The 24,268-nt window shown below is 36.1% G+C and overlaps 1 protein-coding gene across 1 annotated transcript; it reads right to left on the bottom strand.

Annotated features, from left to right (window-relative positions):
• Positions 1 to 1,917: 1,917 nt before the first annotated feature.
• On the bottom strand, positions 1,918 to 5,977 carry LOC107880006. Its single transcript, XM_047407641.1, has 3 exons — positions 5,621 to 5,977; positions 2,873 to 4,901; positions 1,918 to 2,787 (listed from the first exon to the last, which is right to left on the bottom strand). The coding sequence occupies exons 1-2, from the start codon at positions 5,729 to 5,731 to the stop codon at positions 3,807 to 3,809; spliced, it is 1,206 nt and encodes a 401-aa protein (XP_047263597.1). The 5' UTR covers positions 5,732 to 5,977; the 3' UTR covers positions 1,918 to 2,787; positions 2,873 to 3,806.
• Positions 5,978 to 24,268: the final 18,291 nt, after the last annotated feature.

Here is a 24,268-nt window from a genome sequence, read left to right as displayed (position 1 = left end):
ATGGGATACTTCCAGAAGATCCAAGGAGAAAGACTGACATTCGTCGTCGTGTACCTCACTTTCTTTACTATAAGGACACACTGTATAGAAGATTATTTGAAGGAGTACTTTTATGATGTTTGGGAGAGGAAGAAGCAATCTAAGCTTTGCAAGAAGCACATTCAGGAGTTTGTGGATCACATCAATTGGACCGAAGCTCCATTTTCACATTAAAAAGATGAGATATTATTGGCCAACGATAGTGAAAGATTGCTTGGACTATGCCATAAGATGCAAAGCTTTCCAATTCCATACAAATTTCATACATCGAGCTCTAGAGGTACTATATCCAACTGTAGCGTCTTGGCCATTCAATGCTTGGGGAATGGATGTTGTCGGTCCACTACCAAAATCTTCTGGTGGGCACTTATACATCTTGGCTGCAACAAATTACTTCTCAAGTGGGCTGAAGCTGTTGCTCTCAAGGAAGTAAAGAAAGAAAATGTTGCAAACTTCATCTGAGTGAATATCATCTACCGCTTTGGAATTCCTCAATACATAATAACCGACAACGACAAGCTATTTGATAACAAGTTGATGAATAAGATCTGTGACCTCTTTGGCTTCAAGCAGCGCAAGTCTTCAATGTATCATGCTGCCGCCAATGGTCTAGCTGAAGCTTTCAACAAGACTTTGTACAACTTATTGAAGAAAGTTGTCTCCAAATCCAAACGAGGCTGGCATGAGTGAATGAAAGAAACTTTATGGGCATATAGGAAAACTTACATTACACCAACGCGAGCATCCCCATACTCACTTGCTTTTGGAGTTGAAGCAGTCCCGCCACTTGAGCGTCAAATACCTTATTTAAGACTGGCTATTCAAGAAGGGCTCACTGATGAAGAAAATGCTAAGTTGCATCTTGCTGAGTTAGAAGCTCTTGATGAGAAGAGGCCGGAGACTCAACAAAATCTTGAATGCTATTAATCTCGTCTATCTCGTTCTTTCAACAAAAGGGTTCGCTTGAGGTGCTTCCAAGTTGGAGATCAAGTTCTTGCAGTAAGAAGGCCCATTGTCACTTCTCATAAGTCTGGGGGCAAATTTACCCCAAAGTGGGATGGACCATATGTCATACAAGAGGCATATTCAAATGGTGCTTACCAGATTTTCGATATAGATGGCATGAGGGTGGGCCCTATCAACGCCAAGTTCTTGAAGAAGTACTATCCTTGAAGGAAGATGACACTCCTTAAAGGCACGAGTATAAACTGCATGTACACTCCTTAAGGCACGAGTATAAACTGCATGTCTACTTATACCCCGCAAAAGGATAAACTGTGAGTGGCTAAAAAAAAATCAAATAAATGCCCGCTAGGTTGAAAACCTCGAAAGAGGCGGCCTAGGCAAAACTTAGGACACATAAATAAATAAATAAATAAAATTCACCCAGAACTACGTTGTGACTTGATCCTCTTCATTGAGGTACGTAGGCGCTTGGAATTTTATTCTGAGTTCAGTTCCATGAGTGTCAAAAATAAATATACATAGCCCTACTTGATTCGCTGAATGAAAGTCGAGCCTGCATGCATCTTGATTAAGTCTTAGACTTATGACAGATACTTTTGGCTCAATGGGGGCAACCCCTCAAAAGGAAAATAAGCTCTTTCAATATGATTTAGAATACCCAAAGCCTACAGTTAAGGCATAGATCTGCCACACGTACAATTATCAAGTTTGCAAGTCAAAAGCTTTAATTCTTAAGGCTTTCAAATTGAAGTTGTAAGTCTAACTCGGTTGTCAGACAAAGGCGTAAATCTAATAAGCAACAAGTTTCGGATAGAAAAGCCAGAGTTCAATACTGCGACATCAATACGTCAAAATAAGCAAGCAATTCTTGGTGTTGAAATTCAAAAGCAATGTTAAAATAAATGTGCAATATAAAGAAAAAGGTTTCCATTATAACTGATAGATCCGACTACTCAATAAAAAAGGGTAAAAGAAAGCAACAAGAAGGTTTGAAGAAAGACACCTCTTAAGGCTAATCTAAGTGTATCTTATAATTAACTAAATCTTGTAAAGCAGCCTCTAAGACTTATTTCTTCTTCTCCACGACCTTTGAGGCATTTTTCGTTGCGAGGAAGACATCAGAACACTTGGAAAACTCTTCTTCAGCAGTTGAAACTTTGGATTCCATCTCTGTAGCTTCTTGTTTGGCATATCTCGGTGAGCTTTCAACTTCTTCACCTTCTTTCTCGGCTTTTCAAGAGATTTGCAGACGGTAGAAACTTCTTTAGATTTCTCATCTCTCTCGCTTAATACAAGCTCAAGATGTTCTTTGGCTTTTAAATATGACTCTGACTCTTTAATTGTCGTGGTTTGATCAATAAGGGTGGATTATGCTTGGTCATAAGAAGTTGCCAGCCTAAAGAAAGACCCCAATAAAATCTGCAAAAGGGAAATATCTGCCCCCATTCCACTCATGTCATTGAGTATAACTTCGACGTCATCTTGAATAAAGGAAGCACGATTCAGAGTAAGGACTGCAAGTTTGGTACGGATACTAGCCCAAGCCTTCATGATAAATTCTCTTTTAAGCTCTGAAATAACCTTTTTGCCATCAAATATGCGGTCACCGCTGGTTGCCGAGAGAAGTTTTGACTCTATATTTGCTTTAACTTTACCGCAAGGGTTAGAGATGACCTCTTTGGATGACAAAAGTAACTCTTTTGAGTCTGGACCTGCTACAGACTCGCTGCTATCTTGAGGCTTACTTTGGTGAGGATCTTCCAGAATTTAAACATCATTTGGCTGTACACACAAATAAAAAACATCATATGAGGGCTATATTAAGGCAAATCATATACTTTGAAATAGTACAGAGTTAAGTCATTACCTTTTCGATGGCTGATGGCGTTTTCGATGAACTAGCAAGAATCTCCACATGGGAGTTAGAATCACCTTGCTTCGCCAAGGATGGTTTTACCTTCTTCCAACAACGGTCTCCATGACTACTATCACTCTCGTAGTGGTATGGTTATTTATTGAATGCCGATTGAGTCAGGGCAGGCGGTCCCTCTTTCTGAGTTTCCGCAGGTAGAGGTCCCTTGACTCTGTACGAAATGACTACCTTAGCTGTCAAAATTGGAGGCTTAGCCACTTTTGGGACCTCCTTTCCATGTTCTTGAGGAGTGTCGATAATTAAACCTACAACATTCACTAAAGATTGCAAGTTAGCTTCAATAAAGTTCCCATGAACTTTGTCCCACCAAGATTTATACAAAGTAGAGGAATGCTTTCGCGCATTAGGTATGGCCATAGGAAAAGTAGCCTTTGCCATGGATCCATGCAACACACAGATGCAATAAAATCTGAGCGCTTCATCAAGTGATGCACTGCGAATATCATTTGCTAAGCTACCTGGGAGGCGCTGATAAAATCCAAACTGACGGCTAAATCGATGCGGGCTATATGGATCAAGGATGAATGAGTCTTCGTACCTGAAAAGGAGAAAGTTAAACAAAGGCTCATGAAGTAACTTATCTCTGAATCAGCTTCTTTATCATTATCCACAAAATAGCGAATATTGGACTTGTTCGGCATGGTAGAAGTCCAAGAAATATTATCTCCTTGATAGATACGCTTTCTGGCATGCTCTTCATCAAAATATCTTCCAGCACCTTCTCCAGAATATGCTACCATTAGTGGAACGGATAGCCCATTAGGAAGAGAAAAATGTGTCTTAAAATAGTAAGCAAGCCAACCATACACATAATGGATTGGAAAGAGTATTTTGATGTGCTCAAGTTGCGAACCTTTGGTAATCCTGTTTAAACCATTATAAATATTTGACAAGACAGGAACGAAAAGACCAAAAGTTTGCTATTGGCTATCATAGCCGCAATTCTAAAAGTTCCCGGACGAATGAAATCTCCATCCTTAGAAGGAAACACAAAGGAGCATAACCAACATGATAAAAATGCTGCCAAATATGTATCAACCCTATGTCCATACCCTACTCTAAGTGTAGAAAATGTCACATCATCTGCACTTGACCACTTTGCTGCGCTAGGAATAGTTCCAGTTGGGTTATGTGTTGACTTCAAGCGAATGGATTTTTTCTCCTTCCTCACTGGATCCGCCTCATATCTTAAGACTCTTTTGCAAAAAAACTTTATCCACTTGCAAAGAGTAACTCTCGAATTATGGGACTCTCCTTCTTGAAGACGCTGAAAGGCTAAAAATAAAAACTCGCAGGTACAGGGGATGAATCTCTCATTCTTATTATCGACACCGTTGAGATCTTTGAATTCAAGTACTACTTCTTCATAAGGAAGACCTCTGATAGGTAAGCCCCCAATTTCATGTAAATCTCGAAGGGATATAGAGAGCTCTCCAATCGATGTTAGAAACGTATTTGTCCTTGAACACCATGCTTCAACAAAGGCTTGCAATATGTTTGAACTTCGATCGTAGGTAAATAAAGAAGCATAAACAACATCATATACTTTTGCTGCTTTCAGAGTTTGTTGGCTTCTATACAAAACATCTTCAGCCCATTCCCAATATCCTTGAATATGACGAAATTCACCTTCTATCTCCATGGCACTTCCCCAACGTATATCTCCCTGAAGTATTCGATGCCCTAGGCAAGGAAGGGTGCTCGCAACATTCAATGGACGTTGGTTTGGAGCCTGAAGAGTCCATACTTTAACGGATCGATTAGAACCAAGGTCATGTTCGAAAGTCCAGTTCGGCATATGAAGGGTATTTACCAAAGACGGCCATGGATCTGCACACTTACTGACCAGTGGAGTATAGGTCAATAGCTTGGATAAAATTGTACCATCATCAGCCTCAATAAAAAGATACTTGTTGTTGGAAGATAGAGAGGTATAGTTCTTAAAGTGAACCATTACTGCAATCTGCATAAACAAGGAGGTTTAATTAAAAACAAGTTGAAGTTGAACAAAATACCTGTACAAACAGCTGCTGACAAAAGGTTCCTCTATATTGTGGCTTTATTCAAAGAAAAAGGAAATTGACACCATCTTGAAGCCAAATTGGTCGGTCTTAGAGTGTACGGAGATAAAGTTAAACTCTCGCACCCTGAGTCGATTGTTGTAAAGCCACCATCTTGGAGTCAAATTAGTCGGTCTTAGAGTGTACGGAGGCGAAGTTAAAGTCTCGTACCCTAAGCCGATTGTTGCAAAACCATCATTTTGAAATCAAATTGGTCGGTCTTAGAGTGTACAGAGGCGAAGTTAAACTCTCGTACCCTAAGCCGATTGTTGTAAAGCCACCATCTTGGAGTCAAATTGGTCGATCTTAGAGTGTACGGAGGCGAAGTTAAACTCTTGCACCTAAGACGATTGGTGCAAAGCCACCATCTTGGAATCAAATTGGTCGGTCTTAGAGTGTACGGAGGCGAAATTAAACTCTCGCACCCTAAGCCGATTGTTGCAAAATCAGCGTCTTGAAATCAAATTGATTGCTCTTAGAGTATACGGACGCGAAGTTAAACTCTCGCACCTTAAGACGATTGTTGTCTTGCTATCTGCTTCAATACTAAAGAAAAAAAAAGGGCAACACAAAGAAAAGAAAAGAAATTGATGAAAATCACAAAGAAAGAAAAAGAAATTACCTTGCCTTTGATCCCAGTTAGACACAATGCTGCAGGCAGGAGAAGCTTCACAATTGTGTTGAAATAATGATAAAATTCATGGGTATTTATAGCGCTGAAAGACGTGTACATTCTGTAATCCTTGGAAAGTTAGAAAAGAATTTGTTAGAATTTCATTGGGAAAAGGAACAGGGAAAACGATTGAGGCGGCAGGTCCTTACCGATCCTAGAGAAAATCAAATTAAGTTTGTTACTGTATTGGTTCACTTTGGTTTTGAAAAATGAAAAAGAAAAGTCTATGGGACCCACAAAAAAATAATAATAAAACCAAAAGGGGTACACCTTATTAACATTAAATGCCAAAAGAGGAAAGTTAATATATTTGTTTAGCACTTTCACGTGTAACAAGGATAAAAATATACTACTGTGTATATTGAAATTTTGCAGGACCAGCGTGCTTATGACATGTTTTATGTATAAAATTGGTTCGTAATAATTCAGTTTCCACACGAATTTCGTGTGACTAAAATATCAAATTGATACTTCGAGCCTAGTCTTTGAAAGATCTCGACAAGTCTTAAAGTAGGAGGTATTTGTGAGCGATACAGTTTTATTAAATTTAAATCTGTATAAAATTCGAATTATATTAAATTCAAAATATATTAGTCCTAAATAAATATTGTGGATTAATATAATTAAATTAATTATTTAAGTACAAACATATATAAGTTTAATTAAATTTCAATTTTTATTGGGCTATCCCATTAATTTGGGCTATAAATAATGAGCCCACTTTGCTAAGCCCAAGAATATTGTCATATTCTAGAGGCTCAAATAAGTGTCACGTGTCAAATGACATGGCATACCAAGTCAAGTGAAGCAGCCAATAGGACCGTGCCACATGTCAAATTGATGCAGCAGACCCATGAAATAAAAGCCCATAAAAAGTGCCACATCACTTAAATCTGTTTGGTCAAAGAAAGTTCATATTCATCATGATTCTTTCTTTCCTACAACTATAAATAAGAGTCTCATAATTCAGAAGAGAGACCCCAGAACTCTAACAAGCAGTAAGAAAAAACTCGTGGATCAAACGCCGTAATTTCTCTAAAAAGCTCAAGCATTCAAATCAAGTTCAATATCAAGACCGCAATATTCAAGAACAAGCTCAAAAACTCTTGAATTCAAGCACAAGTCAAGATCAAGTCCTTCAAGTCCATCAAATCAAATTCAAATTCAAATTTAAGACTAAGCTTTAAGCCCTTGAATTTATATTCGAAAAGGCGAATCAGAGGATTCATAGAGATTGTAACACTCACTTATTGAAATCAATAAAATCGATTGTTGCAATATTTTCTTGTCTCGAATTATTTATTTTTCGATTTCGAAATTTTATTGTCCAACAGTGGGTAAAGGAGCACAAATATATATCTGTCAATGAACAAATAATTTTCTACATCATAAATATAATAGTTAGGTTACCAGTTGAGCTTTTTATTTACTTTTTTATTTTTGAACTTTTTTGCTAATCAACTAAATGATTTTTCTTGATCGTATGAAATAATTTACTATGTTAATGTGTTCGGTATGAAGAAACACATTTTTCAAAAAAATATTGTCTGAAGAAAATAAGTTTTTAGATGTACAAGTAAAAAAATATTTTCCTAAAGCATTTTTATATTTATTTTATACAAAATAATAGAACGAGTTGGGATAGAGTGATGAATATTGTGGTTGGAAAGGAGAGGATAGAGGATTGTGATGGGTAGGGCAGGACAGGATGTAAGGGTAGGGCTAGGGGTAGGGGTAGGGATAGTGGCGGGGGTGGGAGTTTTTTCTAATTATTTTAATGAGCAATATAATAAATTGTATGTGCTTAACAAGTTTTAACTTAAAAGGTAAATTTTAAAATTTGAAACAAATTTTTTTGGAATAAGACACAATTGACTACTTTTAGTGTAATTATTGATTTTGAATTAATCGACAGAAAAAAGTAAAATTTGAAAAAGATAAAAAATGTAATCACATATCTAAATTAAAAAATGTAATTACATAACTTAATTGGTTATAAATATACAAAACAATGATATTTAATATTTACATTTATTATTTTTAATAATCATCAATAAAATTTAATAAAATTATTAATTTCATTCTTTTCACATCAAAACATCTAAAATAATTGTAACTCTAAATCTATATTAACGTTTAATTACAATTTCACTATTAAACAATTTTTTAAATATTTCGTAACTAATTTAAAATATGTTAATTTTTTCAATAATAATAAAAAAAGTTACTCATATATTATTCAAATTGTAACTTGCTACATCATGAATCAAAAATGAGGGATGCACAATCCACTTCATAACATCAAACATAATAGATAAAATACTTTTTTTTTTAAATAAAATTAATTACTTTTATAGAAAAGTATTCCGCGCATTGCGCGGGTATGGATACTAGTGACTTATAATAATTAATTCCGGATGATATCGTAAAATCATGATTGAAGCAGCTAAAGCAGGCATGTCGTCCACAAACTGCCTGCTTCAGCAGCATGCGTGCTTCACACTTATATATAAGTAATAAATAATAGATATATGTGTGTGCATATCATCCTAAGACATATAGTAATTGTTCATGAGACAAATCAGGTTCATTTCACTAAAATTTTGTAAATGACTTTAAGTTGTGTTTGATTATTGACTCATTTGAAATTTTCGTTATCAAAAACCCCTATTCAATTACTCCATCCATCCATTTTTACTTGTCTATTTTTTATTTTGGAATATCCAATAATAATAGTTTAGTTTATAATCCGAATGGATAATTTACCTATTTTTTCCCGTTTTACCCTTTGCATTAAATACGATATATATATATATATATATATTTGTTCATGAGACAAATCAGGTTCATTTCACTAAAATATTGTAAAGGACTTTAAGTTGTGTTTAATTATTGAATCATTTGAAATTTTCATTGTCAGAAACCTACCCAATTACTCCATCCGTCTATTTTTATTTGTCCATTTTTCTATTTTAAAATATCCAATAATATTTGTATAGTTTATAAACCGAATGGATAATTTAGCTATTTCTACCCGTTTTACCCTTCACATTAAATACGATTCATTATCTAATGCATTTTCCAAAGCATTAAACTTATTCTATCCAAAAGGTAATATGGTAATTAAGTTACCCCTATTATTTACTACTTCTTAATCCATGTGACAATAGTAAAGTAAACAAGTAAAGAAGGATGGAGGGTGTAATAACTTAATATAAGTCAATTTCACGTATTGAAACACAATTTACTATAGTATTAAGCAGTGTTTTAAAAAAGCAGTCTGAGGCGAGTACCGAGGCAAGACGTGGCCAATGACGCACTAAGGTATTATGGGGAGACGAAAGTATTGAAAGATGAATATGCTCCGAGTTTGAGCCATTTGCATAAGTGTTGAGGCGTTCGCTTAATCGTGAGGCACAAATTAGTCGTAAGCGTAGAAAATTCTATAAAGTAAAATGATTTTTTCCTATTGAATCTCTAATTTAAACTTAATATTAAAATATATGATTGTAAATACTTTAATACTTAAATTAAAAGTAAAAGAAAACTTAAAAGTCATGCTTTTAAACATATTTGCTGATGAGTGTCGACGACGACGCAACTCATGAAGGTATTCCCGTATTGGGTACACACATTTTTCTTCCTAGTTCCTTTCTTTTCTTTTTGTCTTTTTACAAGTTACATAGTGACTAGTTTTTATGTTATTTACTTTTTTGTTCTCTTTTAAAATATAATATATGATAAATGAGGCGTAAATATACTGATCGAGTAACGAAAAGGTGGGGGTTGATTGATTATATCCTATTTTTTTTATACAAAAGTATGTTTTTGAGGATATATAATAATTTATTATATTAAAAGGTAACTTTATATATTAGTTGTATTATGTGACTTTGGTTATTTTTTTGTTGACGTAGTTTTAAATACATCTTCCGTTTAATTTTACTTATTTTTGGTGATTTTTCTTTTAAAAATATATTTATTTCTAATTATATTACTTTATAATATATTAAAATTAAAGGATATGTGGGCTTTACTTTCCATCGTATATTACTTTATAATATATTAAAAATTAAAGGATATGTGGGGTTTATTTTCCATTGCCTCGAAGCTTACGCTTCACCCAGTACTAGATAAAATGCTTCGTCTTACTCCTCCACCTTTAAAAACACTGATATTAAAGTTAATTTTTTTTTACCCATTATCATATCGTAGTCGCAAAATTATTTTTAAAATTAAAGTAAGATACCTTTAGCCACTATAAATCATCTAAATCACTAATCTTTTTTGAGCCCAGAGCCTTAATGGCAAGTTTTTTTGTCCAAAATTTTGAAGGGGCATATGAAAATGAAAAAAATCGTTTGCCTTGTTCATTAAAAGTCAACGACGTCCGTTACCTGGTAAAGTGCAAGACGGCTACGATTTTACCTTATAGGATAAATGAAGTCACTAACCTTATCCTTTGACTGATAAGTGGGGAATAAATTACTTTAGGGAAGGAGCGTTTTCATTAACTGGCTGATGGGACTTACTTGTAAGTTGAGTATGGGCTCTCTCCTTGTAAGGTAGGATCTGATGTTTGACTTGTAAGGTAGGATTTCATGTTTTCCTTATAACAACTTCAAAATTCATTGCATGGTGCTATATAAAGAGTGTAGGTTTCTTTCATTTGCATCAATCATAAGAAAATTGTAAAAGTGCATAACTCAAAATATTTGTTGTAATCCTAAAAAAAATTCTCAAAGTGCATAACTTAAAATATTTGTTGAACTTTAATCATTTCTTACTTTAAGATGGATGATAATAAGGTAAGAGTTACATTGGGGTGGTGAAGTTTTGCATGATGAGGATCAATATTCAAATTCAAAGAATTATGACTTACTCGAAGATTAAACTCACTATCCGTAGATTTTTTTTAACAATAAGGGAATGTTCAACAAACGCATACATATCAAGTGTTTATATATTAAAACAATTACAAAAAATTTTAGTGGTACGAAGAATAAAGATAAAGAATCATTATTTCAAATTAGGGTTTCACCAAATATTGGTTGTCCTTTAAGCGTAAAATAATTTGGATATTGATCAGAAATAACCACATTGTCTTTCGGATTAGTAACACCCCTTTTACTCCTAAACAATCTTTTCAAACGATCATATTTGAGAAAAAAAAACGATTGAAGCACTATAGGACGTCGACTATATCACACTGAATCTCCATCTTGCAAAACTTTACCACCCCAATGTAAATCTACCCTTATCTTATTATTATCCATCTTAAAGTAAGAAATGAATAAGGTTTAACAAATTTTTTTAGTTATACACTTCGACAATTTTTTTTAGGATTGTTACAAATGAAAAAAACCTACACTCTTTATATAGCACCATGTAGCGAATTTTGAAATTGTTACAAGACAAACATGAGATCCTACCGTACAAGGCAAATATGGGTCTTACCTTACAAGGTGAGATCCCATATTTGACTTACAAGTAAGTTCCATTAGCCAACAAAGAAAATTTATTCCCAACCTTTCAGCAAAAGGTTAGTCCCATCTTGCAGACACTCCTTTCGTAGAAAAATTTATTCTCCAATTTTTTAGTCAAAGGGTAAGATAAGTGACTCTATTTATCTTGTAGGGTAAAACTGTGCTTCCGCCTTGCACTTTTACCTGGCGATGTTAACATTTTATAGACAAGACAAAATGTTTGCGTTGTTCGTTTTGAATTTTTTTTCATTTTTATATGCCCCTTTGAGATTTTGAATGAAAAACTTGTCCTTTAGAATTCAAACTCAATAAAAAAATATTCCAAGAATTACTCATAAATCCTTAGAAAAATTATGGGGCATAAGATCGAAATGTTTGGGGTGTGAATGTCAAAGAATGCATTATGTGAATTTGTTTGTTAGAAAAATTCCAATTATGATAGACAAGGCCAAGGCTGTCATGAAAAAGAATCTACTCAGAACAAGGACGCCCTCCTGTAGGTTTGCATTGATTAGTCCCTTTTTATCCCTTCTATCAATGATATAGTTATTATAACATCCCTCTCCCCCCACACCCCTATACACAAAAAAAAAATAGTAAAAGAAAGAGTTCTATTTTCTACTAAAATTCTCTTTCTTTCTAGTTATAGTAACAGTAATAATTGACTTTAAATTATCAATCAATAATTCTCTTGATGATTCATTTACTTTATAATTTGGTGCAGTCCCTTTTCTAACCTTTTTAGGTGTGTTTGAGACATCAATCGACTTAGAGTTTTGGATTAGAGAACGATTGAGATATTAATGGGGCGATTTATGGTCGAGAGAATAGTTCACATCCAATCCTAAGAAAATGACATTCTGGCTGGCACTTCCTGTCCCACCCAATATTGCTGTAGATCATTGAGATAGTATGTTAGCTCCAGATATATATAATTCCTTGCATTTGATTGGTTGAAAGTAACTGATAAACATAAGTATTTTAGTAACATTTTTAAATATGAATTAAATTTTATAAAGAAGTAATTACGTATTAAATAAAAGTGTTTAAACCTGTAATAAATTATTGGTATATTTGGTTAAAAAGAGTACTGATAAAATATGTAGAGCTTATCGTGAAAAAGGATGAATGACAAAATAGAATGCTGAGGAAGTTAGTCTTCTCTTTATGAAACTTATTCTAGAGATTATAAAAGATAGTAAAGATAAAATAGTCTTAGCAAGATATCTTTTGAGAACTTATAAGCACTTTGATATTTATCAAATGCGTACATAAATTAAAAAGTGCAACTTATAAATTTATCAAAATGCCTTCATGCTACTTCCACAATAATAAAGTTGTCTTTGACCAATGATCTATATTATAGGGGGAAATAAAAGAAAGAAGGGTAACATATCAGACTAAACAATCAATGAAATAAATCTGAGGAAGGTCCCAATATAGATAAGAATAGAGGACGAACAAAAGTTATTCAGTCACAGAAATAAATATTATTGGTCCTATAGTACTGGCATTTTTTCAGAGGCGTGATTTTGATTTTCAGTACCTTTTTTATTTTTGATTTTATTTGGTTGAAACTCACATGTTTCTTTTGCAAAGAAAATCAGATTTTTATGTGACCCCCCAAGGAAAGAAGAGAAAATTGAAGGAAAGGTGTCTTTTAAGTCTACAATGAAGGATTGGTGACATTGACCAACTTAAAAGGGTCAAACATCATTTAAAAACTTGATTAAATTAATTGTGGAGTTGATTAATATTTTTAAAACTTTCTAATATTTTCAAAAATACAAATCAACCCAACCCATACCTCTCTTCAATCCAAATCAACTAGTTTCTCTCCTCTCTCTCTCTCGACAACTTCTCTTAACTCTTTCCCAACCAACAGTTCTGCAAAATTCTCCCTTCAATCTCCGGTGAAAAATAGTTGGGAGAGTTCCCTTTCAACTTTCAACCGTCAATTGACGTGAAGACTTCTCCGGCGACAACAACTTTGAGTTCTTTGTCGTCCCATTTCTTTTTTCACAGGTAAAAAATTATGAAGAAATAGAGAAACTTGATCCAACTACTCTTCTAGTATTGAAATGTGGACTGAATAAAATCCTAATTTCTGGCATTTTATCTTCTTGTTGCCTTACTGTTGATTCGAATTTGTTGGTGATTTTTGTTTACAGTTGATATTCTTAGTGTGTGTGTGATGTGTTGGTGTTGCTGGGTTGATTTGTTGTTTGTCTTGGAAAAAATAGTATTGAAACAGATAAAACATATGATGCAATAGATGAAGACATCTGATGCAACAGATTAAAATCTGATACAACTATGAAAATCAATGCAATAGATGAACAATCTAACAGATCATTCATCTGTTGCGACAGACGATTCTTCTGTTTGGAAAAAATCTAAACAATATTAATCCAATAGATAATTCATTTTCCAACAGAAGAGTGATATGTTTCAACAGTTTAGTAATCTGTTTTTATTCTCTCCAAAGGTCTACTCATCCTGTAAAACCTCGCAAAATTCTCTCATAGAATGAACCTTAGGGCATGTCAAGTAAGGCATGATTTCGACCTTAAAAGATTGAGAAGTGACTTCCTAAGTGAGTATAATTTTAACCATATAGAATTTCCCTAATTTTAATTTTTTATCACATGGGAAATTCGATAAGCTTTCTATTGATATAAGATTCACCGAAATCTGATACCCGGGTAAGAAGTTATGGCTAATTTAAGTCCTAGTCATAAAACAACATCATTTTGGTGCTTGGCGCATCGCGGAGAGGGTCTATTTGAAAATTGTCAATTTCCAGTGGAACTCCACGATAGTGGTACATCGCGGAGGACCCCAATTTCTCAATAGTCAATTTCCAGTGGCCTGGAGCGATTGTGATGTGTCGCGCTGAAGTTTCAGGTCTCAAATAGTGGGACAATGCGATGGTTCGCATCACTGTGACTACTAATTTTCCATTTGTCAATTTCCAATGAGCCATCGCGATAGTGGTGCATCACGGTGACCCATGAAATCGGGTTCCTAGTTTAATTTTTCCAGCTTCGCATAGAAGTTAAAAAAGGCATTTTGGACTTTTTCAAGCCTTTTAAACCGTGCAAATACCAAATCAAGGTCATTTACAAACACTCTATGAATTCTCTCTCAAGTTTTCTCTCAACAAAAACCCTAAGTATCCAAAACCTCTTCCAAGAATCTCAAGAATCCATCATAGATTTTCTAAATTGAGTCAAGATTCAAGGTTCCCAAGTCATGGGCTTCAAGAACTCTCATTCAAGAGTACGAATAGAGTTCTAAAAGTGAGAGTTCATCCAAAGCTTCTAATTCAAGGTGTGTGGGGTTTTGAAAGGGTAATCCTTTCACCCTTGTGTCCAAAGGCTTATTTAAACTACAATTCTCTGCAATTTATGAGATTTTACATGAAATTGAATTGGGATTTTTCACCCATTGTTATTGGTTGCAAACTTTTGATGTTTTCCTTGAATTGAGAGTCTAATTGCATGATTTTTACTTATTTTCTGGAGAAATTACAGCTGGGTCTATACCCCGTGATTTTAATCCTTGAGAAGTTAATAGTTGAAATGTTTGAAACATTGAAATATATGATTATGTTGAGATTTTGAGATAAATTGCTAAAATTTCCATATTTCTACATGAGTTAGAATCTATATGCTATCTTTTATACTTTGATGAGTTTTAACTTGAGATTGAACTATGGGTTATTAAGCCCTACTTGAGACTTGAGATTTTATGAACTATTGTGCTATAAGCACTCATGATTTGAGTATTCTGAGATTATTGAGAAATATTTTGACCTAATGGTCATTGAGTTTTGAAATCCACTCTATTACATGAGATTTCAAATTTGATTATTGGGTTCATGGTGAACCATGAGATTATTTCTAAAAGTGGATTTTTACGAGATGAGCGCAGATAATCTAAAGGGAGTAGTATTTAGCATCGAATGGGTAAGTTACTACAGTTTCTTACCCCAAAACTATATACCACCATAGGTTGGGCCTGAGGCCAAATTTATGATTGTTATTGGGCCTAAGGCCAAGTTGATATTGTGCCCGAGGCCGAGTTTGTTTAGTGATCACTGGACTTAGGTTATACTCCCTAGCAAGAGTATGACGCCTCTCCTCAACGTGAGGTCTCTTCCTTAGGAGGACAAAATGTTGGACTCCATGTAGCTCGTATGGTTTATGTCGGTTAAGAAAACCTCCCTTGACATTTAAACTTTGAGATCAGTTACCTCCCTAAACCAAAGTAGTTTCTATTGAGATAAGACATTTTTCTTTAAAACTAAAATACTTTCCCTTGATATGAGTATTTTTCCCTAAAGCTTGAAATGAGATATTTTTCTAACGTGAATAAAATGCCTTCAAGTATGTTCCAAAGTTATATGATTTTGAATTCCAAGTATTTGAGTTCAAAAGAGTTATGAGTTCTTAAGCATTGAAGAAGTTTTACCCTCCATGAGACATATGTATGAGTTGAAAAATTGCATAAAGTTTCCAAAGCCTTGAGTAATGAGAATAAGAGAAGAGTACAAATTTCAAAGCTGAAAGTATAATGACTCACAAGATTGTGTTACATATTCCATTTTACATGATTCATGAGCTTTGTATTTTATTCTTATTCAAGTCATGTGAATCATTACTTATTACGTGCATGATTTGATTAATGATTATTGATGTTGTTTTATATAAATGCATGCACCCCCACATACTCAGTACATTCCCAAGTACTGATCCACATATACGTCTATGTGCTACATTGTCTTATAATATAGGTTCAGGTGCTCAGTCCCAGCCTCGTAAGTGACTTTTGAGTACATCTGTCTATATTTCTACAGTGGTGAATCCTTATGGTTTGAGGATCTATCTTCAGACATTTCTGCATTTGAGAGACCATGTTTTTACTTTTAGTTCATTTTGAGTCAATTGGGGACCTATTCCAATGGCTCTCTAGTTCATAGATTAGTAGAGGCTTCATCAGATTAGTTATCAGATTGTGGTTGTGTTGAGGTTGTCGGTATTACTGGTCGTTTGGACTGAGCATTTTCTCCGTATTCCCTTTTATATGATATGACTATGCTAGTGTTTGAATTATTTCATCTTGAAATAAGTTTTATTATCAGAAACAGGCTCAAAGGTTTAGCTTGGGGCTACTTGTAGCCTCAAGCATCGTGTGACGTCCCGGGAGGCGATTTTGGGTCGTTACAAACTTGGTATCTAAGCCTAAGGTTTTAAAGGAGTCCTAGAAAGTCTGACAAGCCGCGTTGAGTAGAGTCTTGATCATTGGTGTACCACATCTATGAGCAAGAGGCTACAAGACGTTTTAGGAAAAAGTTATTTCTTTCTTTTGGATTCTATCGTGCCTACAGTTGTCCCTCTTATCTAATAATTTGTGCTCTTCTATTTCAAAAAATGCCTCTCCAAAGAGCGAATGCCCGTAGGAATAATGATGAGAAACTCTCATCTATTGATCCTTTGAATGAGACAGTGTCTCATGTCGAGTTTTGGGCGGTCTTTCAGGCATTAGCCCAAGCAGTCACCACTAATGTTCGGGCCAATAACCAGGCCACAGTTGCTAATCAGCAGAGAGGTAATGTAGCTGCGGCTAGGATTAGTGATTTCATGCAGATGAATCCGCCAGAGTTTTATGGGTAGGTGAGGACCCACAGTTGTACCTGGAGGAGGTAAGAAAGATCACGCAGGTGATACATGTTTCTGAGGAAGAAAGAATTAATTTAGCATCTTACAGGTTGAAGGACATAGCATATGACTGGGTTGTATTATGGAGGAAAGGTATAGGTGAGGATTTTACTCTTATGACTTGGCAGGCATTCCAAGATGCATTCTTGGACCAGTTCTTTCTGCTTGAGATGAGGGAGAAAAAGATTGAAGAGTTTATGAACTCGAGGTAGGGCTCCATGACTGTTAAAGAGTACTGCTTAAAGTTTAACTAGTTTGCCAAGTATGCTCTTGATTTAATTTCTGACACCCGGGCTAGTATGAGCAAGTTCGTGACCGGTATTTCTGGGTTGGTACTAAAAGAGTGTAGAACTGTGATGTTGCATAGGGATATAGATCTGGCTAGGTTGATGACATATGCCCAGCAAATAGAGGCGGATAAGATTAGGTAGAGAGATCGAGTGAGGGGTAATAAGAGGGCAAGATCTGTGCAGCATGAGTTTAGGCAGCCTAGGTTCCATGGAGGGAACCGCCCTCAATTTTAAAGGCGTCCATCTATGCCAGTGCCTTCATCAGCTAATGCTCCCGTGTCTAGATGCAAGAAGGAGCAAGAGGGCAGATCTTTTATGTCTAGGTCACAGAAAAGTATTGGTAACAGGCCCCGCTATCCTTCCTATGCTAAGTGTGGTAGGATTCATCTCGGAGAGTGTTTTATAGATTTGAGGGGTTGTTTTGGTTATGTAAAGCAGGGCCACAGACTTAGAGATTGCCCTCATGCTAGACAGGGGAACAGAGATGCCCGACCTCAGGCACAGGCTACTAGTACACCAGCTTCTGTACCCCATCCCGCCCCTGCTCAGGGTGTTTTATCTAGCACTATTGGCGATCAGCGCCAGAACAGATTCTATGCCTTACCATCCTGTCAGGAGCAGGAGGACTCTCCTGATGTTATTATCGGTATGCTTCGTATCTTTTGTTTTGATGTCTATGTGTTGTTGGACCCCGGGTCAAGTGTCTCTTATGTGACCCCACTTGTTGCTATGAATTTCAAAATGGGTCCTAAAAAGATTCCTAAGCCTTTCCTAGTTTCTACACCCATTGGGGAGTCAGTTGTTGCTAAATAAGTGTATAGAGATTGTCCTATTACTATTCTTCATAGAGTCATACTTGCTGATTTGATAGAGTTAGACATGGTGGATTTTGACCTTATTCTGGGTATGGATTGACTTTATTCTTGTCATGTGTCTATAGACTGTCGTACCTGTATGGTCAAGTTTCAGTTTCCTGATGAAACAACTTTTGAGTGGTCTGGGAGTTCGGTATCTCCCAAGAGTCATTATATCTTATATTTCAAAGCCAAAAAGCTAATATCCAAAGGTTGTATCTATTAATTAGTTAAAGTCAAAGACACAAAGTCTGAGGCTCCAACTATTCAGTCAGTCAATATTGTTAATGAGTTTTCAGATGTTTTTCTAAAAGATCTCCCAGGGGTTCCTCTCAATCGAGAGATAGAATTCAGGATTGACCTTCTTCCTGATACTCGGCCTATTTTTATTTCGCCATACCGTATGGCACCTACTGAGCTTAAGGAGTTGAAATAGCAACTCAAAGATCTTTTAGACAAAGGTTTTGTAAGGCCTAGCAATTCTCCTTGGGGTGCGCCTATCTTATTCATGCGGAAGAAAAAAGGTTCTTTGCATATGTGCATTGACTATCGTCTGCTTAACAAGGTCACAGTAAAAAATAAGTATCCTCTTTCGAGAATTGATGACCTGTTTGATCAGTTGCAAGGTGCAAGTTATTTCTCCAAGATAGACCTTAGAACCGGCTATCATTAACTAAAGTGAGGGAATGTGATATTCCAAAGACAGGCTTCCAAACCCGCTATGGTCACTTTGAATTTCTAGTCATGTCCTTCGAGCTAACTAATGCCCCAACCACCTTTATGGACCTCTTGAATTGAGTGTTCAAGCCATATCGTGATATGTTTGTCCTTGTCTTCATAGATGACATCCTTGTATACTCTCGTAATGAGAATGACCATGTGAATCACCTTAGAGTTGTCTTGCAAACTCTTAGAGATCACTAGTTGTTTGCCAAATTCATTAAGTGTGAATTTTTGGCTAAGGTCTGTAGCCTTTCTGGGTCATATTATTTCAGCCAAAAGTATTAGAGTTGACCCACAAAAGATAAAAGCTGTAAGAAATTGGCTTAGACCTATCTCTCCGTCTGACATTAGAAGTTTCTTGGGTCTAGCATGCTACTATCACCGTTTTGTTGAAGGTTTCTCTTCTACTGCATTTCCCATAATCCGGTTGACCCAAAAGAAAGTTAAGTTCCAGTGGTTAGATTCCTGTGAGATGAGTTTTTAGGAGTTGAAGACTTGACTTACTTCAACCCCTGTGTTGACTTTGCCTGATGGTACAGATGATTTTATGGTGTATTGTGATTCCTCTAGAATTGGTTTGGGTTGTGTGCTGATGCAAAAAGGTAAGGTTATAGCCTACGCCTCTAGGCAGTTGAATCCGCATGAGAAGAATTACCCAACCCATGATCTTGAGTTAGATGCTGTGGTCTTCGCTTTGAAAATCTAGAGACACTATCTTTATGGTGTTCATGTTGATGTGTTTACTGATCATAAGAGCCTGCAGTATCTGTTTACTCAGAGAGAGTTGAATTTTAGGCAGATAAGGTGGTTGGAGTTGTTAAAAGACTATGATATGAGTATGCTGTATCACCTGGGCAAGGACAATGTAGTGGTGGATGCCCTTAGCAGATTGTTTATGGGTAGTGTTGCTCATGTAGAGGAAGGGAAGAATAAGTTAGCTCGTGATGTAAGTTTACTTTATTACTTTAGTTGGGTGTAAGTTTACTTTATTAAGCTGAGAGAAGTACGTTGGTGCAAAGTAGTTCCGAATGCTCTTTAGTTTCAGAAGTGAAGGAGAAGCAAGACAAGGATCCTAGTTTGGTCGGACTGAAGAAGTCAGTTTAGGACCAAAAGGCAGAGGTTTTCTCACAAGGGGGATATGGCATGTTGAGAGTGCAAGGTAGATTGTGTGTTCCATGTGTTGATGATTTGAGACAGAGGATTATGGCTGAAGCGCATGGTGCACAGTATTTTATTCATCCCGGCACCACCAAGATGTACCCTACTTGTAAAAAATCTATTGGTGAAATGGTTTGAAGAATAATATAGCCGAGTTTGTAGCAAAGTGTGCAACGTGCCAACAGGTTAAGGTAGAGGACCAAAGACCTGGTGGTGTGATGCAAGAGTTTGGTTTACCCACTTAGAAGTGGGAGGTGGTGAATATGGACTTTGTGATTGGGTTGTTTCTTTCGCGTCGTCATCATGATTCTATTTGGGTTGTTGTGGATAGGCTGACTAAGTCTGCGGATTTCTTGCCCGTGCTCATATCTTTTACAGCTGAGGATTATGCTAGATTGTATATCCGAGAGATTGTCAGGCTGCATGGAGTTCCTTTATCCATCTTTTTGGATAGGGGCACTCAATTTACTTCTTAGTTTTGGAGGGCGTTTCAGCAGGGTCTTGGTACCCAAGTTCTTTTGAGTTTCACTTTTCATCTGCAGACAGATGGTCAGGCTGAGAGGACCATTCAGACCCTAGAAGATATGTTGAGAGCATGTGCTCTTGATTTCAAAGGTAGTTGGGATGAGCATTTGCCATTGATAGAGTTTACCTATAACAATAGTTACTATACTAGCATCGGGATGACACCATTTGAGGCCTTGTATGGTAGGAGATATAGGTCACCCATAGGGTGGTTTGAAGTAGGTAAACCTGTTGTAATTGGGCCTGATGCAATGTTTGAAGATATGGAGAAAGTTAAGTTGATTAGAGAAAGATTGAAGACCTCTCAGAGTCGCCAAAAGTCATATGCCGATGTAAGGAGAAGAGATCTTGAGTTCGTGGTGGGTGATTTGGTGTACTTAAAGATTTCACCCATGAAAGGGGTAAAGAGGTTTGGTAAAAAGGAAATGCTTAGTCCATGTTATGTTGGCCCATATAGAGTCTTGAGCCGTGTTGGTAAGGTGGCCTATGAGGTTGAGTTGTCCGTAGAGTTGTCAGCTGTTCATACTATTTTTCATGTCTCCATGCTTAAGAAGCATATTGGTGATTCCGTTGTAGTGGATCCCTCAGAGAGTGCTGATATTCAGAACAGTATTTCCTTCGATGAGATTCCTGTTGAGATCCTAGATTTTCAGATCCGTTGACTAAGGAACAAAGAAGTTCCCTTGGTTAAAGTTTTATGGTGGAACTAGTCTGTTGAGGGTACTACTTGGGAGGCAGAAGCAAGCATGTGAGCCAAGTACCCGCACCTCTTCTCCGCGAGTTTAGATCAAGTCGAAGGTGTTATTCTTCCTTAACTTAGCCCTTCGAATCTATAGTTTAGCTATGTATCTATTCTTGCATGAGTTCTTGCAATTTCTGAGGTATTCAAGAGTTTAGAGAGATTTAGCTTGTGTACTCTATTTTTCCTGTGTTCCTAGTCCAACCAGCGACATTCGAGGATGAATGTTTCCAAGGGGGAGATATTGTAAGACCCCGCAAAATTCTCTCATAGAATGAAACTTAGGGCGTGTCAAGTGAGGCATGATTTTGGCCCTAAAATATAGAGAAGTGACTTCCTAAGTGAGAATCATGTTAACCATATAGAATTTCCCCAATTTCAACTTTTTATACATAGGAAATTCAATAATCTTTCAATCGATATAAGATTCGCCCAAATCTGATGGCTAGATAAGAAGTTATGAATAATTTAAGTCCTAGTCCTAAAACAACGTCATTTTGGTGCTTAGAGCATCACAGAGATGGTCTATTTGACAATTGTCAATTTCTAGTGGAACTCCGCGATAGTGGCGCATCGCGGAGGACCCCAATTTCCCAATAGTCAATTTCCAGTGGCCTAGCATGATTGTGACGCGTCGCGCTGAAGTTCCAGGTTTCAACTAGTGGGACAACGCAATGGATCCATCTCGCGGTGACTACCAATTTCCCATTTGTCAATTTCTAATGAGCCACCGCGATAGTGGCGCGTTGCGGTGTCCCATGAAATCGGGTTCCCAGTTCAATTTTTCCAGCTTCGCATAGAAGTTAAAAAAGGCATTTTGGACTTTTTACAAGCCTCTTAAACTGTGAAAACACCAAATAAAGGTCATTTACAAACATTCTATGAAGTCTCTCTCAAGTTTTCTCTCAACAAAAATCCTAAGTATCCAAAACCTCTTCCAAGAATCTCAAGAATCCACCATAGATTTTCTAAATTGAGTCAAGATTCAAGGTTCCCAAGTCAAGGGCTTCAAGAAACCTCATTCAAGAGTACGAATAGAGTTCCAAAAGAGAGAGTTCATCCAAAGCTTCTAATTCAAAGTATATGGGGTTTTGAACAAGGGTAATCCTTTCACCCTTGTGCCTAAAGGCTTATTTAAACTACAATTCCTTGCAATTTATGAGATTTTACATGAAGTTGAATTAGGGTTTTTCACCCATTGTTATTGGTTGCAAGCTTTTGATGTTTCCCTTGAATTGAGAGTCTAATGGCATGGTTTTTACATGTTTTCTGGAGAAATTACAGCTGGGTCTATACCCCATGATTTTAATACTTGAGAAGTTAATAGTTGAAATTTTGAAACATTGAAGTAAATGAGTATGTTGAAATTTTGAGATAAATTGCTAAAATTTCCATATTTCTACATGAGTTATGAATCTATATGCTATCTATTATACTTTGATGAGTTTTAACTTGAGATTGAACTATGGGTTACTAAGCCCTACTTGATACTTGAGATTTTATGAACTATTGTGCTATAAGCACCCATGATTTGAGTATTCTGAGATTATTGAGAAATATTTTGACCTAATGGTCATTGAGTTTTGAAATCCACTCTATTACATGAGATTTCAGATTTAATTATTGGGTTTGTGGTGAACCATGAGATTATTTCTAAAAGTGGATTTTTATGAGATGAGCGCAGATAATCTAAAGGGAGTAGTATTTAGCACCGAGTGGGTGAGTTACTATGGTTTCTTACCCCCAAACTATGTGCCACCGTAGGTTGGGCTTGAGGCTAAGTTTATGATTGTTATTAGGCCTAAGGCCGAGTTGATATTGGGCCCGAGGCCGAGTTTGTTTAGTGATCACTGGACCTATATTATACTCTCTATCAAGAGTATGACGCCTCTTCCCAACGTGAGGTTTCTTCCTTAGGAGGACAAAACGTTGGACTCCATGTAGCTCACATAGTTTATGACAACTAAGAGAACCTCCCTTGACATTTAAACTTCGAGATCAGTTACCACCCTAAACTAAAGTATTTTCCATTGAGATGAGACTTTTTTCTTTAAAACTAAAATACTTTCCCTTGATATGAGTATTTCTCCCTAAAGCTTGAAATGAGATATTTTTCTAACGTGAATGAAATGCCTTCAAGAATGTTCCAAAGTTATATGATTTTGAATTCCAAGTATTTGAGTTCAAAAGAGTTATGAGTTCTTAAGCATTGCAGAAGTTTTACTCTCCATGAGACATATACATGAGTTGAAAGTATTGCGTAAAGTTTCCTTTAGCCTTGAGTAATGAGAATAAGAGAAGAGTACGAATTTCAAAGATGAAAGTATAATGACTCACAAGATTGTGTTACATGTTCCTTTTTACATGATTCACGAGCTTCACATTTTATTCTTATTTAAGCCATGTGATTCATTACTTATTACATACATGATTTGATTAAAGAGTATTGATGTTGTTTTATATAAATGCATGCACCCCCACATACTCAGTACATTCTCAAGTGCTGATCCACATATACGTCTATGTGCTACATTGTCTTATAATGTAGGTTCAGGTGCTTAGTCCCAGCCTCGTCAATGACTTTCAAGTACCTCTGTCTACATTTCTACAGTGGTGAGTCCTCATGGTTTGAGGACCTATCTTCAGATATTTCTGTATTTGAGAGACTATGATTTTACTTTTAGTTCATTTCGAGTCTGTTTGGGACCTGTCCCAATGGCTCTCTAGTTCATGGATTAGTAGAGGCTTTATCAGACTAGTTATCAGATTGTGGTTGTGTTGAGTTTTCCGGTATTGCTTGGTCATTTGGATCGAGCATTTTCTCCGTATTCCCTTTCATATGATATGACTATGCTAGTGTTTGAATTATTTCATCTTGAAATGAGTGTTATTAGTAGAAACAAGCTCAAAGGGTTAGCTTGGGGCTACTATAGCCTCAAGCATTATGTGACGTCATGGGAGGCAATTTCAGGTCGTTACATATCCGTTGCAACAGGTCAGTTATATGTTACAATAGATAAAGTACCTGGTGCAATAGATTAGTAATCTGGTTTTATTATTTCCAACGAATTACTTATCCGTTGCAACAGGTCATTATAT

The sequence above is a fragment of the Capsicum annuum genome, chromosome 1 (genome assembly GCF_002878395.1).
Source record: "Capsicum annuum cultivar UCD-10X-F1 chromosome 1, UCD10Xv1.1, whole genome shotgun sequence".
NCBI lineage: Eukaryota > Viridiplantae > Streptophyta > Magnoliopsida > Solanales > Solanaceae > Capsicum > Capsicum annuum.
Note: the sequence above shows the minus strand (reverse complement) of the source record. Positions and strands in the feature narration are given on the sequence as shown.